Below are 16,801 nucleotides of genomic sequence, written 5' to 3'. Positions count from 1 at the left end.
AGTTCTGTTTAGATCTGAGTTCAGCATGGACTTGCTAGAGCAGTAGTGCCTGTTTTATTTCTCCAGGTGGGGAACCTTTCTCTTAATACATGGAGACTCTAGAATGGGTAAGTATATGTATGTTGTTGTTCAGTTGCAGATTTGTGTCTGACTCTTTGCAACCCCCATGGACACCAGGCTTCCCTGTCCTTCACTATCTCCCAGAGTTTGCTCAAACTCATGTCCATTGAGTCAGTGATGCCATCCAACCATCTCATCCTCTGTCACTCCCTTCTCCTCCTGCCTTTATTCTTTACCAGCATCAGGGTCTTTTCCAATGAGTCAGCTCTTTGTTTCAGCATCAGTCCTTCCAATGAATATTCAGGACTGATTTCCTTTAGGATGAACAGGTTGGATCTCCTTGCTGTCCAAGGGACTCTCAAGAGTCTTCTCCAGCACCACAATTTGAAAGCATCATTTCTTCGATGCTCAGCCTTCTTTGTGGTCCAGCTCTTACACATGTACATGAATACTGGAAAAACCATAGCTTTGACTCTGTGGACCTTTGTTGGCAAAGTGATGTCTCTGCTTTTTAATACGCTGTCTAGGTTTGTCATAGCTTTCCTTCCAAGGAGCAAACATCTTTTAATTCCGTGGCTGCAGTCACCATCCACAGTGATTTTGGAGCCCAAGAAAAGAAAAACCGTTTACACTTTTTAAGATACCTAAGCAAATGTGGATACTTTTAACTTGCTTTTAGATTCAGTTACTAAAATTAAAAAGTGGAATGTAGAAATATGAAAGAGGTGAGAAAACCACGTAGGTGCAACAGAGCAACTGTATCAAGAGATATAATGAGCTTGCAGGAGAATTTGTTAGGATTTCGCACACTGAGAGGAGAGTAGCACAACCAACACAATTTCAGAGCAGTGGTGGGTGCATGTCCGAGGACAGTGCCCAAGCATGTCCAGGGCATGGGAGGTTTAGGTGCCAATCACATTCGGGCACACTACTGGATAACCCTTGGTTCTCTTTTGTGACCTTTTTTATATAGCAGCAAAACTTAAGAGTCTCTCCAGAGGGTTAAATGTAGAACCATTCTGTACATAATGATGCTCATCAACTGTGTTGTTCAGAGTTCTGCGCTGCAAGCTACCCAACCCATGGAAAAGACTCTCAGAGGCTGTCTGCTGCTTCAGAACTGACTGGCAGTCAGAGGGACAAGGGACACACTGCAGGGAGCGTCAGGTTGGCACAACTTCTGCCCTACCCTGAGGAACTGCTGGCTTTTCCTCAAATCTTTGTGTGATGACAGCTTCAGGGCCCGGGGTGTCCCAGCCTAGGTCATATGCTTGCCCCTAGCTGCACCGTGACTAGGAGAGAAGCTGAATCTTCTAGTTGCTATAGTGCAGAGCACTCACTGCCTCCCTCAGGGGAAAGAAGGCTGTGGGGTGCTGGTTGGGAAGAAGGTTTGGTTGCTAGACAGCCAGGGGGAAAAAAAAAGACATATAAACTATCAACTGTATTTGTCTGGAGCTCAGTCTCTTTACAAATATTAACCATCTTTTTCAGGCTCAGCTATGCGTGGAGAATATTAATTTTCTTTTCCTTTAATGCTTTGTTCATTGTCTTTAAAAACAAACAAAACAAACTTCGGACTATCTTTTTTAAACTTAGTCTTTATTTTTGTCAGAGTTGTATGTATACTTCATGTAGAGTCATAGTTCTCCCTGGTTTCTGAAGACAAAGAGTATTTCATTGCTCACACTGCGATTTTCTTCTCCCTAGAGAAAACTTTTCACTTCTTTCCAACTGATTTATTTGGTGTTTATCTTGATATTTCCAAATAGTGCACCGTGGTTATATCTTAATATTTCCCTTTTAAGCATTATTTATCGACTTTCCATGATGAAAATGAGTTTTGTTCTGTCTCAATACTTTCCTCTTAATCACACATGCATTCTCTTCTCCTTTTCCCGTCCTCCCGGGATGATTGTGGTGAACCTGTGATCTGTGTTTTCATCATCACTTTGTCAGTGCTGTGATAAAGCTGTGTGTTATGCTGTGACTACTCCTTTCTCCAGTACCACATTTAATTTTTCCCTGATGCTAATAATTGTTTTTTTTTAATTTGCTTAAATTTTCTATACTTCTCACTAATTTGACCCCCAAGCCTCCCTTAATTGAATCAACCCTCTTTCCATATAAACACATCAGTTCAGTTCAGTTCAGTCGCTCAGTCGTGTCCGACTCTTTGCAACCCCATGGATTGCAGCACACCAGGCCTCCCTGTCCATCACCAACTCCCGGAGTTCACTCAGACTCACGTCCATCAAGTCGGTGATACCATCCAGCCATCTCATCCTCTGTCATCCCCTTCTCCTCCTATCCCCAATCCCTCCCAGCATCAGAGTGTTTTCCAATGAGTCAACTCTTCTTATGAGGTGGCCAAAGTACTGGAGTTTCAGCTTTAGCATCACTCCTTCCAAAGAACACCCAGGACTGCTATCCTTTAGAATGGACTGGTTGGATCTCCTTGTAGTCCGAGGGACTCTCAAGAGTCTTCTCCAACACCAAAAGCATCAATTCTTCAGCGTTCAGCTTTCTTCACAGTCCAACTCTCACATCCATACATGACCACTGGAAAAACCATAGCCTTGACTAGATGGATCTTTGTTGGCAAAGTGATGTCTCTGCTTTTCAATATGCTATCTAGGTTGGTCATAACTTTCCTTCCAAGGAGTAAGCGTCTTTTAATTTCATGGCTGCAATCACCATCTGCAGTGATTTTGGAGCCCAAAAAAATAAAGTCTGACACTGTTTCAACTGTTTCCCCATCTATTTCCCGTGAAGTGATGGGACCAGATGCCATGGTCTTCGTTTTCTGAATGTTGAGCTTCAAGCCAACTTTTTCACTCTCCTCTTTCACTTTCATCAAGAGGCTTTTTAGTTCCTCTTCACTTTCTGCCATAAGGGTGGTATCATCTGCATATCTGAGCATAAACACATCAGATATATGAATTTCATCTTTTTGTTTTTGTTGTTTTTAATTTCATCTTCTTAAATGTTTCCGTGAGTGTTATGGCTTGCTCTTGTCTGGACCCTGGACCTGTTGCCCTCCAGGCCTGTTAAGGAGCTCTTGTCTTGGGGTCTCCTTCACCATCACTCTGAGGACCCCTTTGCTGTTTCTTGTTTTAGATCCCTTGCTTTCTGGATTCCATGTTATCCTCTTCCTTGGTCTTCCCTGTCATTTTGAAGGAGCATGTTACTATTAGTTTCTTGAGAAAGTAAAGGCTTATTAGTTTTAGGAATCATTTCTTTAAGAATTTTAAAGGCACTTCTCCATTTTTTTCTGTCCTCCAGAGTCCCTGTTGAAAAGTCTTATGCATTCTGATTTTGACCTTTTGGGTAACAACTCATTTTCCTTCTGAAAGCTTGTCTTTTAACCTTGATGTTCTGCAAGTTCACAGTGATGCGATTCAGGCCCTTGCTGGACCTTTTCAATCTGGGACATTTTCTTGAATTCATTTTTTTGATGACTTCCTCTCCTTGTTTTTTTCTCTTCTTTCTCAAAGTTATATTTGCTAGATGTTGGGCCTGTTGTACTAGGTCCAGTTTTTGTATCTTTACTCTCATTTTCTATCCTTTTGTGTTTTTTTCTTTCTAAAAGTATCTCTCAACTTTGTCTTTCATCCCAGGGGACTGGGGCAGTCCCAGGGGCAGGGTCCCAGTTCTCACAGCTTATTGTCCCTGACCTGGCAATAGGAGGGAACAGCAGAGGTCATTTTGGTCTTGGAAGCTGACTTCTTTGGAATGCAGCGTTCAGTTAAGCTCTTCATGTGTTCAGCTCAATGGCCAACTTCCATCTCTGTCTATCTTGTACTCGTCATGTTGACTCAAGGAGGCGCCACCTGAGACAGTCATCTGTAAAGGCTGGAGATGTGGGGTCACTGTTTTTGTGTCTCTGTCTTGGGAATGGGCTGTTTACTGTTAAAGTGATGTTTGTGAAGCCATTGCCTTGAGGCCCAGAATAACCAGGCATCTTAAAGTAGACCGGGGATGAGGTGCTTGAGGTTCAGGTTCAGGATGTTTCAGACTGAGGCACCTATGAACATTCATTCATTTGGAACATTTTATGTGTTCCAAATGTATTTTTATAATCATATGTGTGACATGTATGTACATATATGCATGTATCTCTCAGGAAGTAGGGAATTGGAAATGAGGATATTATAACCTCAAAATGGTGGTAAAGAACCTGCTTGCCAATGCAGGAGATGCGGGAGATGCACTTTTGATCCCTGGGTTGGGAGGAGGGCAGGGGGAACCCACTCCAGTATTCTTGCCTGAAGAATTCCATGGATAAAGGAAGCTGTCAGGCTAAGAACCATAGGGTGCAAAGAGTTGAACGTGACTGAAGTGACTTAACATGTACACAGGCTAAAAGTTAGGTAAGAGACATTCGCGTACTTACAATGAATTGTGATAGAAATGTGATCTTCCCACATCATTGGGAAACTTGTTTTCTGCTCAGGCCCTCAGAGAATCGTAGATCTTTGGGGTGAGGACTAAGTGAGTCCCCATTGGGTTTTTCTACATAGCAAACAGACGGTATGGCAAGCTTGACGCCTGTCCCCTCTTGCTGCCTAGGCTAGGTTTGTCCTGAGAACATCCCACAGCAGTTTAATATCATCTCCATGACCTTTGGGTATCCTGTGCCCAGCTTGAGGAGGCCAAGGTCTACTCAGCAGCTCTTCCTGCTCCCAGGTTAATGGACTTGATAGATCCCTTGTCCCTGCCTCCCCACTTGTCTTGCAGGAAACAACATCTAGGAAATTTGTAAGTGTAAAGACTATGCTGAGCCCATGTGACCTCCTTAGGCTCCCTGCTGGTCTCTGCCTGCCAGCTTGCCAGATTGATATCTCAGCTTTGACTTTAATGTTTTCTAGGCTAGCGGAGCAGCCTAACCCAGACATAGCCCATTGGCTTCCTTTGCAGCAGCTACTTAACTCGGACAGAGCCAAGGGGACCCCCTTTTGCCTGTGGCTATGATGTCCTTCACGGGCCTGGCTCCAGCAAGGACAGCCAAATTCCAATCTCAGACCCTGGCTTTCCTGAGATTGAGGCCTGGGGCTTACCATTTGGAATACAAAGTGAAGGGGTTTTTTTTCCATTTTTTTAAATATAAACTTGATAATTTTATTGCCAATTTAAAAATAAATGACTTTATATTGATTGTGAGGGGGGAAGAAAGCTACTTGAGGGAACTGGAACTCCTTGGCAATGGTTAGGACTCTATGGTTTCACTGTTGGGCCCAAGTTCAATCCCTAGTCAAGGAACTAAAATCCCAGAAGCTAAGTGGCACAGCCAAAAAAAAAAGCATTGCTTGAGAGGTCTGGATTTGTGAGTAACAGTTGTGGACAGTGATTTTCACTGTAGGGCGATCTCCATGAGTCATGTCCTGGGATTTCTCTCATACCTGTTTCTTCAGGTCTTTTTATTTCAGCTGGTCAGTTTCTGTTGGAAAATTTTATTTTAAATTTTGCACTGTTCATTTTCTACCTCTTTCTTGCAGTTGCCAGACGTGTACCATCTGTGAGCTCTCATGTTGCAGATAAAAATATCTCCCCTGGGTCTCTGCATCTTCTTTAGATGTTTACTGCACTCTCTTCCACATTGGTATTTGCTTTCTTGGCACTTAACAGTCAGGCCAGCTTGCTGAGAAGTAAACAGGAGTCAATAGGAGCACATCTGAAATACCTGGAGGACAAAGTAGGAGGCTTTAGGGTCTTCTTTTTCCTTAATATACTTGATCAGAAATTGGATGAACCTTCGGGATGCTGAGACAGGGAAGATACTCTGGCAAGGAACAGAAGACCTGTCAGTCCCTGGCGTGGAGCACGAAGGTACTTTCCACCCTTTTCTGCACAGGGCTGATGACGCAGAGCAGGCCCGGGGCGTCAGGGAGCTGAGTTGACACAGCACCACCAGTGGGCAGGCCTCTACAGGCATACCATGTCCATCCATGTGATGCTGAGATTTCTAGTGCCTTTCTTATGTTTCTTTCTCCTACTTCCCAAAACCAACTCTGTGCTGAAATTTTAGCATTAGAACATACCCAAAGATATAAAGTAAGATCTTGACTTTTTTTCTGAAAGAAATTTGTGTTTTTATCTCACTGAAATAAAAGAAAAACCAAGGGGTTAAAACCGACAGGACAGACTAGAAAGAAGGCTCCCATTCAGCCTCCTTCCTGATAAGAGGGGCTGGATAAGGCCTTTCTGTGCACTAAATCTGGTGTTCCTTGAAGATCTTTCAGTCAGATGCATTGGATCAATTTGGGACCTCTGCCTTTAATCAAAAAGTATAATTCTGTTGCTGAGGCATTCTCTGAGATTTAGCATAGATAAGATATGCTCTAAATCATCTCTAAGAAGCTCCCAGAAATGGTTTCAGTATTTCTTTTTCTTTACCAGCCCGTGTTCCCAAGAAAATCCTCAAATGCAAGGCAGTGTCTCGAGAACTGAACTTCTCTTCAGCAGAGCAAATGGAAAAATTCCGCCTGGAACAAAAAGTCTACTTCAAAGGGCAATGTCTGGAAGGTATTCTGCTGCCTACATGCCTCGTATCTGGGCTTAGGGTAACAGGGGCAGAAGTCAAGACTCGGGGAACTAAAGCCCTGCTTTGATAACATCCATTTTGCAACTCAGCTTGGATAGGGTTCCTACACCCTGGCAGATTGGGAGCTTGGGCAAAAAGCAGAAACAAAGCTGGCAACTGTGAGGGGCTCTGAGCCCAATGAGAGGATTACTGACCCTGGAGGGCCTAGGGGTGGTGCCAGCTTTGTCACTGATGTGGTCACGAGGAAGCTGCTGGTTAGGCCCTGGTACAGTGCACTCCATGCTGTCACATACAGATTCCACTGGCAAGGGCACCCTGCAGTGAGTTTTCTTCACCATTTAGTGTAAGAGTGCACTCTGTGTCTTAGATCTGAAGTGACAAGTGAAAAGGCCTGTTCTATGCCTCTGTGTATAATTTACATCCAGCCTACTTATAAGAAAATGCTGCTGGTCCTAGTCCTTTAGATCTCAGAGCATAGGAACAGGCCTCTGGTGTGGTTCAGGGGGCTTCCATGTCCTTTCTCGTGGCCTCTGGCCTGGGAGGTTTCTGATGGCTTCATTGGTAGTTCCTGAGGTAGGAAGAGGCTTGCTCAAAAGGATGGGGACACAGAGCCCCGAGACTCTGCCTAGGGCTCCAGCTCACCCACTTTTCCTTCTTCCTTCAGAATGGTTCTTCGAGTTTGGCTTTGTGATCCCTAACTCAACAAACACCTGGCAGTCCCTGATAGAGGCCGCACCCGAGTCCCAGATGATGCCAGCCAGCGTGCTAACGTGAGTGAGCGGGCCACAGGGATGGTGGAGGTGTCTTGAAGCAGCAAGTCCAGGCACATGGGACACATGGTTCCGTTCAGCAGGCAGGCAACCTAGGTTGAGAACGGGTAAGAGTATCCAGGGTATCCAAGGTTACAGCTTACTGACGTCAGTCACGTGAAAAAGACAGTATGATAGAGTAGAAAGAATTAAAAACTTCAGACTAGACCTTTAGACTAAATTCCTGATTAACCCTGACTAGCTGTATACTTTACTTGGGCTATGTACTTTACTTCTCTGGGCCTTACTCTTCTCTCTAAACAGAGAATTAATAATCCTGTCTCACAGAGGTAGAGTGAGGATAAAATGAGATCGTATGTAAGGAAACTAGCACATAACATAAATTAAATCTATGCTAATTTGCTCTCTTTCCTGACTATCAAACTTCTGATACTCTGTACTTCTTTTGACCCTCAGCAGAATCTGGCAAAGTCCTAATTCTGTCTTAGAGGATGATGTTTGATTGTAGTTTTTCAGAGACTCACTTACCATTTTTATAAATTTGCTTCCTGCTCAAAGAATAATTAGTTTGTCCTTTGTCCCCCAAATCAATCAGTCATTGCCCACCTACCATTTTCTCTTGGGAAAAGATTTTAGTCTTTTAAAGGTTTTAACAGTACTGCCTGGTAGCAAATCATATACACAAATAGATAATTGTGTGACATTGGATCACCTCTTTAAACAGGTCCTTAATGAAAATCACATTGAATTTGTAAATAGAGGTTTTTTTATGTCTTGGATAGATTTTTATTTACATAATAGTATAAACTATAAAATACTATAACTACATAATGGTATAAATTATAAAATAATTAAATTTATATTTAATCAGTCAGTTAGATTTTGAGTTCCTTATTTACCCATTTTTTTATAATTAATTACCAGCAAAAATGTATCTGGTAGATATTAACTACCCTAGGAAAGTACAGTGTCATAAGTAGATGGGCATTTTTTAGATTTTGTTAACCCTTACTTGACTTCTTGGCCAGGCCTGACTTCTTTTAGGTGCTAACACCAGCAAGTCTATGATAATATATTCAGGTTATTTAAGTTGTCTTACTTTTTAGAACCCCAGAATAGCACCACTCTTGCTTTTAACTCAGTTCAAGAGGAATTTGATTTGGAAACACTGACATACCCACCAAGAAGAATGAAATTGCACACTGTGTACAAAACAGGCGTATCGTTTGGGGTTATTGAGCCATAAGCCACAGAAACTGACTCTGGCTTACAGGACACAGTTGAAAGGGTAGGGCTGAGCTAGAGGATGCAGGTGGCAGGAATCATGGATGGATTCCTCAAGGAGCAGCCATGGGAAGGATTTTGCTCAGGGGAGAGATTCTGATTGGCTCAAATTATATGCTGTGCCTGCCCCTTTGTCAGTCAAGGGAGGGGCCACTTAACTGACCATGGACTGGAGATAGGGGTTCCCCCAAGAGAAGAACAGAGTGCTGTTACCCAAAGTGAGGAGAAAGATGCAGGACAGGCCAACCCACAGCTTCCACCAGAGTGAGTTTTATGGGAAAAGATACCACCCCTGCGGTATCAGGTTTTCACGTGAATCAGGGAGTCGTATTTATAGGCACCTCTGCATGCAGAGCACTCAGAGGGCCTTGGGTGTACTGTGGGTTAAGACATGCTCCCTCTTCTAATTTCTAAACTTGAAGAAGATGAACCTCATCACATAAGTTAAAAGGTCATGTGAGATGTCTAACCCCATGTGATCTTAATATCCCCAAGCCAAGGTTGTATAGGTGAGTGCATGTCCACGGGCCCAGTAAACCCAGACCGAAACTACTTTGTGGAAATGAAATCTGTTGCTAACACGCTCACTGTTCTGCCCTCTCTTCTGACTTACAGTGGAAATGTTATCATAGAGACAAAGTTTTTTGACGACGATCTTCTCGTAAGCACATCCAGAGTGAGGCTTTTCTACGTTTGAGAGAAGAATGTGTGTGCATTTCAAGAATTCATTTTTTTAGAGGGATGGAGGAAACTGTTTACTTTTTTCCTCTATACCTTTGATTTTTGGCACTTTCACCCCTGATTCCTTCTACGGCAAAACCCACCTGCGGCCACCAGGGGACCAGCTCTGTGTAGGTAACCAGATGGCTTTTTTCTCTCAAGCCACCATCTTCCGTTGACCAGGGTATAAACTCCCAGTCCCAGACCAGGGCAGAGGGCATGCCTCGACTCCTTCCTGGAGTAGACCCAGGGACAGACACACATCACGAGCTGTTCCCATCACCCTCCCTGCCTCCTCCTTGGGCCCTGCAGGCAACACATCTTTTGGCCCCTGGTTTTGGAAAACTTCATGTTCCTGACCCGTGTTTAGTTTTTTCCTACCATTTCTATTTCATACATTCTCATACATTTAACTTGTAAAATAGACTGATATTATTATTATTACATAATTAATTAAAACATGTTAATTAAAATATTCCTACGTCTTTAGCATGACACTTCTTTGATTTCTCCTTTTTTTGGAATGTGAACCTGGCTCCATGATGGGAAGAATGACATTTATCAGACTGTAGGATCACAGCTCTGTTTTGCTCCAGAGAGGACTGATAGATCTTGCAGTTCCTGAGTGCTTCAGTCACTGCTTTCCAAGAACGTACAACACACTTGAGCAAGACCCATGACCTTGACATTTGTCTTTTAGATGTGGTATTTAGTGGCTCTCTTCTACAACATACATGTGCCCTCCATTTGTCTATTGTTTTTAACTTTTCCCCTTCTTTTATAATGTGCATTTGTTCAAGAGGTTTCCAGAGAGGTTGGAAGTTCTAAGTTGGTCGAGTAAGGACTCTTACCTTCCTAAACGAGACACTAGAAGTTACAAAATGAAGAAAAGGTCTCCCTAAACTCACCTGGAGAACAGTGATGGGGAAGTACTTGGATGGGGAGGGATGCTGGGAGACCTTGAAAACCGAGGTCAGAGGGAGCCCGTGTAGGGGAGCAGAAGTTATATCTGCAGTGCTTTTCAAGTCTGACAATAGAAAGAAAACTAAAATGGGTTCTTCTAGGGACTTCCTTGGCGGTTCAGGGGCTAAGCATCTGCCTTGCAATCCACGGGACTCAGGTTTGATCTCTGATTGGGAGCTAAGATCCCACATGCTGAGTAGGGTGGCCAAAAGAGTTTAAAAAAACAAAACACAGAGAATAACAAGAAAGGGTTCTTTTATAGGAACTTACCTGTGAACTATCAGTAGCCTTCACTGTACTTAATCAAATACCAGCAATGAAAAGTCTTCTGGTTCTGGGACTACCCTGGAGGCCCAGGGGTTAAGACCTCACCTTCCAATGTACATGCCTTCTCACATGCCTCACTACCAAGAAAACAAAAGAGAAGCAATATTGTAACAAATTCAATAAAGGACTTTAAAAAATGGTCCACATCCAAAAAAAACTTTTTTTAAGCAAAATTTTCTGGTTCCTAAAGTAGTAAGGTCTGAGGCCAGAGGAGGGAAAATACACTGAGTGGGCCCTCTTGGTGGAGCCCCTGCTCCTAGATCCCTGCTCTCCTTCCATCTGTTACCGCAAAGGGCCTGTTTGCATCTGTGGGTGGGAGAAGAAGCAGAACATTTTTAGTACTGTATCTCCATCTTTCAGTGATGACTCCATTCTTAGATCTGTTATCTTCAAAACCTAATTTTTAAATACCAAAGGTTGGATTAAAAAAAAAGATAAAAGTGAGTCAAGCTTTTCTTTTTCCAAAAATGCCTTGTCTTTTCTCAGCATCAACCTGTCTCTTTCCTTTTTCCTGGACTGTGTCTTCTCCCCAGAATCCCCCCCAGGAAGGCTCTTGGGCCTGGACACATCCTGATGGAGAAAAGACTTCCCAAGGGGCTTCTCCACCTGCTTAGACTTCCTTCACTGCCCTGCTCCGCTCACCCACCCAGCTAGCACTGCTTTGCTAGCTGCTCTGAGAAAAACAAAAAGAACCATGGCCCAGTCCTTCTTAGAAGCTTGCCATCTCTCCAAGGTACATGTGCTCAGGAAATATTGAACATTTACAAAGAACTGATGCTTTTTTACTGTGGTGCTCAAGAAGACTCTTGAGAGTTCCTTGGAGAGCAAGGAGATCAAACAAGTCAATCCTAAAGGAAATCAAGCCTGAATACTCAATGGAAGGATTGATGCTGAAGCTGAAGCTCCAGTACTTTGGCCACCTGATGAGAAGAGCGAACTCATTGGGAAAGACTCTGATGCTGGGAAAGATTGAAGGCAAGAGGAGAAGTGGACGACAGAGGATGAGATGGTTGGATGGCATCGCTGACTCAATGGACATGGGTTTGAGCAAACTCCAGGAGATAGTGGAAGACAGGGAAGCCTGCCCTGCTGCAGTCCATGGGGTCGCAAAGAGTTAGACATGACTGAGTGACTGAACAACAACAGCAAACCATGAAACAAACAAGGAAGAAAAGCGTGTGCTTTGGGAACAATGCCGATCAAGGAGTTCCAAGCACAAGTGGGACTTGAACTGATGGGGAGGATAACTGAATGCTGTGGTGAGAGGAGAAGGGAGGTGGTACAGGCCAGGTGGAAAGAGAGGACACGGGAGCTGCAGGGACCAGGATCCTTGGTGGGTTCAGGTCAGCCCCTGCAGGGTGAATGCTGGTCCAAATGCCTGAAAATCTGTGTGGGGTTGGGGGTGGATATATTAAAGATCACAAAATGTTATTGGAAGGAGATGCATTCAGATCAGACCTGGCACAGTGTACAGCCACTGTTTCTCTAACATTTATGGACATCTGCCCATGCCCAGAAATGATGACCCAGTGGGTGTCAGGCCCAGATACCTGCCTATGGAAGCACCCCGGCTGATTCTGCTACAGGTGGTCTGTGGAACAATCTTTGAAATACAGCACTGTCCCTGTATTTCAACAGGGATACAAATACAACACAGTGTGTCCCTGACAGTGCTGGCTGGGTGGGTGAGTGGAGCAGGGCAGTGAAGGAAGTCTAAGCAGGTGGAGAAGCCCCATGGGAAGTCCTTTCTCCATCAGGATGTGTCCAGGCCCGAGAGCCTTCCCTGGGTGGATTCTAGGGAGAAGACAGTCCAGGAAAAAGGAAAGAGACAGGTTGATGCTGAGAGAAGACAAGGCATTTTTGGAAAGCAAAATAAAAGCTGACCCACTTTTACATTTTTTTTTTTAATCCAAAATACTGGCATTCAGTATTAGAGACATAATGTGTCCACTGGTAACCATAAGATAAACTGAGATCTCTAAGCAGCATGCTTAAGGAACAAAGGCAGTCCCAGTTCTGACTTGTGCAAGTGGCCTGTTCTGACCTGTGCAAGTTCTGACCTGTCCAGTTGCTTGGGGCCATCCAGAGGAACTTTGTCGTCTTTAGAGGAGGACAGAAAAGCCCCAGGCAGCATGGCATTTGAGAAAGACTTGGGAGAACTTAAGAGACTCTTTCAAACACAGACTTCTATTTAGAGAGTTTTGGTTAAGGTTTCCTGTGTGACGTGAGTCAGCCGTCTCATCACCTTCCCATCTGTGTTACTGGCCTGAGTGCTGGGTGGTTTCTGTCATGGGGCATGTGGTGAAGCCCTGAGTCTGGCCCCAGGCGGGCGTGGGAGTTGGAGGACACGCAGTCTGACAGAGAGGATCTGGCCCATTCAGGCCACACTGTGTACCAGTTAGAGAGCACAGGTCTGCATTTCCGAGCGTCGTCTCCAGTTGAGCAGTTATAAGTGCCTGCCACGAGAAAAGGACAAGGTGGGCATTCAAAGGAAGAGATGACACGCAGTGCAGAAAAAATCAGGAAAGCCCTCTCTTCTCTGGATCCTTCAACTCTCAGCCGACAAAACATGTTCAAGTTACCCTAAAAAAAAGACGAATTTAAAAAAAAAAAGGCTTTCCATCAATCCTGCATAGCCTTCAGCTCCTGCTTCATCCTCTTCTTTCTCCACAGAGTCAAGTTCCCCAGAATTATCTCCTCGCACTCTTTGCACTCTGCCTCTGCTGCTCACCTGGCTTGTGGCCGCGTCTCCTCTGAGGCATCAGAGAACTCCACTGAGCCCCTGCCCCCGTCCAGCCCTTCTTGCTTTACCTGCTGGGGTCCTGGGAGCCCCTTTCCTGAGCATTTGCTCCTTGTTACTTTGCAGGCTCTTCATTTTCTTCCAGCTGCCCTATCCCTAAAATGTTGGTAAATTGGGGATTTTTTTTTTTTTTTAGTTAGTGTATATTGATAACATGCTTGTCAAATTCTTTAAGCATTATACATTCACTCCACACATACTTATTGAGTACTTTTTATGTGCCAGACTGAAAAAGGTCAGTTTTCATGCCAGTTCCAAAGAAAGGCAATGCAAAAGAATGCTCAAACTACCGCACAATTGCACTCATCTCACAAACTAGTAAAGTAATGCTCAAAATTCTCCAAGCCAGGCTTCAGCAATACGTGAACCGTGAACTCCCTGATGTTCAAGCTGGTTTTAGAAAAGGCAGAGGAACCAGAGATCAAATTGCCAACATCTGCTGGATCATGGAAAAAGCAAGAGAGTTCCAGAAAAACATCTATTTCTGCTTTATTGACGAATATGCCAAAGCCTTTGACTATGTGGATCACAATAAACTGTGGAAAATCCTGAAAGAGATGGGAATACCAGACCACCTAACCTTCCTCTTGAGAAATCTGTATGCAGGTCAGGAAGCAACAGTTCGAACTGGACATGGAACACAGACTGGTTCCAAATAGGAAAAGGAGTATGTCAAGGCTGTATATTGTCACCCTGCTTATTTAACTTATATGCAGAGTACATCATGAGAAACGCTGGACTAGAAGAAACACAAGCTGGAATCAAGATTGCCGGGAGAAATATCAATCACCTCAGATATGCAGATGACACCACCCTTATGGCAGAAAGTGAAGAGGAGCTAAAAAGCCTCTTGATGAAAGTGAAAGAGTTGACTTAAAGCTCAACATTCAGAAAACTAAGATCATGGCATCTGGTCCCATCACTTCATGGGAAATAGATGGGGAAACAGTGGAAACAGTGTCAGACTTTATTGTTTTGGGCTCCAAAATCACTGCAGATGGTGACTGCAGCCATGAAATTAAAAGACACTTACTCCTTGGAAGAAAAGTTATTACCAACCTAGATAGTATATTCAAAAGCAGAGACATTACTTTGCCAACTAAGGTCCGCCTAGTCAAGGCTATGGTTTTTCCTGTGGTCATGTATGGATGTGAGAGTTGGACTGTGAAGAAGGCTGAGCGCCGAAGAATTGATGCATTTGAACTGTGGTGTTGGAGAAGACTCTTGAGGGTCCCTTGGACTGCAAGGAGATCCAACCAGTCCATTCTGAAGGAGATCAACCCTGGGATTTCTTTGGAAGGAATGATGCTAAAGCTGAAGCTCCAGTACTTTGGCCACCTCATGCGAAGAGTTGACTCATTGGAAAAGACTCTGACGCTGGGAGAGATTGGGGGCAGGAGGAGAAGGGGACCACCCAGGATGAGATGGCCGGATGGCATCACGGACTCGATGGACGTGAGTCTGAGTGAACTCTGGGAGATGGTGATGGACAGGGAAGCTTGGTGTGCTGCGATTCATGGGGTCGCAAAGAGTCGGACACGACTGAGCAACCGAACTGAACTGAACTGAACTGATATTGAAAACATGCTTGTCAAATTCTTTAAGCATTATACATTCACTCCACACATACTTATTGAGCACTTTTTATGTGCCAGACACTGTTTTAAGTTACGGAGACACTTGCTGGACAAGATGAGCGAAGTCCCTACCACGAGTGCCTAATGAGAAGAGACAGAAAGCAGATAATTTCAGATGGTAATCAATTTGCTCTGAAGAAAACAGGGCAGTGCAGTGGCATCATGCCTGAAATGAGGAGGTGAAAAAACGGAAAGAAGTCAGCATTCAGCCCTTGACCCCGAAACAAGGATTGACAAGCCCCCGCAGCAAGCCAGCAGTCTGGAAAGCCAGGTTTGACTCAAACAGAAAGATTTTTACACTCTTTAACCTGTCATCAACAAAGTAAGAACCAGATGTGCCAGGCTTGATAGTACAAAGACCTCCGGGTGTGATGGGGAAAGCCCTGCCCTGTGGGAGGAGTGACCACCTGCCCCTTCCACCTGGTGAAGGATGGAGAGGAGGGTGAGGAGGAAGCAGGGCACAGATGCCCGTGCTGACATCCTTGCTCTCCACTCCTCAGGCCTGGAGGGGATGGCCGGATAGAAACATCTGCCTAGGACTTTCCTGGTGGCTCAGCCGTTGAATCTGCCTGCCAATGCAACTCCTGCAGGTTCGACCCCTGATCCGGGAAGATCCCACACGAGGCCGAGCAGCTAAGCCCGTGCACCGCAGCTACTGAGTTTGTGTTCCTGAGCCCGAGTGCTGCAACTGCTGAAGCCTGCGCGCTTGAGAGAGGCCGCGCTCTGCAACAAGCGGAGTCACTGCAGCGAGAAGCCCAGGCGCACCGCGACCAGAGAGAAGCCCGGGCTCGCGGAAACTCGAGAAACACCTGCACAGCCAAATAAATGCATAATTATTATTTCTTTTTAATCTTCCCAGGTGTGGGGGATGATGGGGCCTTCTGGAGGCTAGTAGGGAGGGTGGGCTGCCCGCCATCCAGTAGACGGGACCCTGTTGACTCAGCTTCCATAAGCATCTCCCCCATCGTGTCTTCCATCCCCACCGCCCCTGCTAAAGTTCCTATAACCTTCTGGGGCCGGTCCAGCCAGCGGCATGCCTGCCCCGCACCCCCGTTTATCCTTCACACCACAACCAGAGAGCGCCCCAGGGAGTGCATATGCTCACCAATCCCTGTGTACTGGCGAGTTTATTTTTAGAATTTCTGGCTAGTGACCTGGTACTTGTTTTGCCGCCTTCCATAAATGCACCGTTAAAATGGCCCTCAAAGTGAAAACATAAAGCCACTTAGCAGCCCCTTCAGGTGCTTTTATTTGGTATGAAACTGAGCAGCTTTGACTATGGCTTTGAAGAACCTGAGAAATGCGATGCAGTGGAGTGAGAAGCAGAAATTTAGTAAATATCGGGTTGGCCAAAAAGTCCGTTTGGGCTTTTCTATGGCAGCGTACCAAAAACCCAAACGAACTTTCTGGCCAACCCAATACATTTGTTTCCCAATCTGTACACTGAGGCACCCCAGAGCACTGCAGTGAATTCACAGGGGTGGCACAGGATCTTTTAGTTTTTAAAAGCAATGTAATGGTCCAGGACATCTGTTACACACTGCTGAAAATCATTGTGAAGAGGAAATGAGGGTTGTGGTCCAATATGACTCCAGGTTGGAAAAGATGTGCTGGGTTCCACAGGCACACACACTCCATTCGTAAGTCCTTGTGATTATAAATGAAATAAAAATATTTTTGCTCTCTATTTATGTAGCTT

General features: G+C 44.7%; 1 protein-coding gene across 1 annotated transcript in view; it reads left to right on the top strand.

The window, feature by feature from the left end:
- The window catches only part of PDE6D (phosphodiesterase 6D), a 54,016-nt gene extending 44,178 nt beyond the window's left edge, over nucleotides 1-9,838 (top strand). The window contains exons 2-5 of the mRNA XM_052635601.1: nucleotides 5,798-5,886; nucleotides 6,457-6,582; nucleotides 7,266-7,371; nucleotides 9,271-9,838. Of these exons, the coding sequence (XP_052491561.1) occupies nucleotides 5,798-5,886; nucleotides 6,457-6,582; nucleotides 7,266-7,371; nucleotides 9,271-9,352 (403 nt within the window). The 3' untranslated portion in view covers nucleotides 9,353-9,838. The remainder of the gene's footprint in view (nucleotides 1-5,797; nucleotides 5,887-6,456; nucleotides 6,583-7,265; nucleotides 7,372-9,270) is intronic.
- Nucleotides 9,839-16,801: the final 6,963 nt, after the last annotated feature.

Source organism: Budorcas taxicolor, chromosome 2 (genome assembly GCF_023091745.1).
Source record: "Budorcas taxicolor isolate Tak-1 chromosome 2, Takin1.1, whole genome shotgun sequence".
Classification (NCBI taxonomy): Eukaryota; Metazoa; Chordata; class Mammalia; order Artiodactyla; family Bovidae; genus Budorcas; species Budorcas taxicolor.
This window is presented reverse-complemented; position numbering and strand designations above follow the sequence as displayed.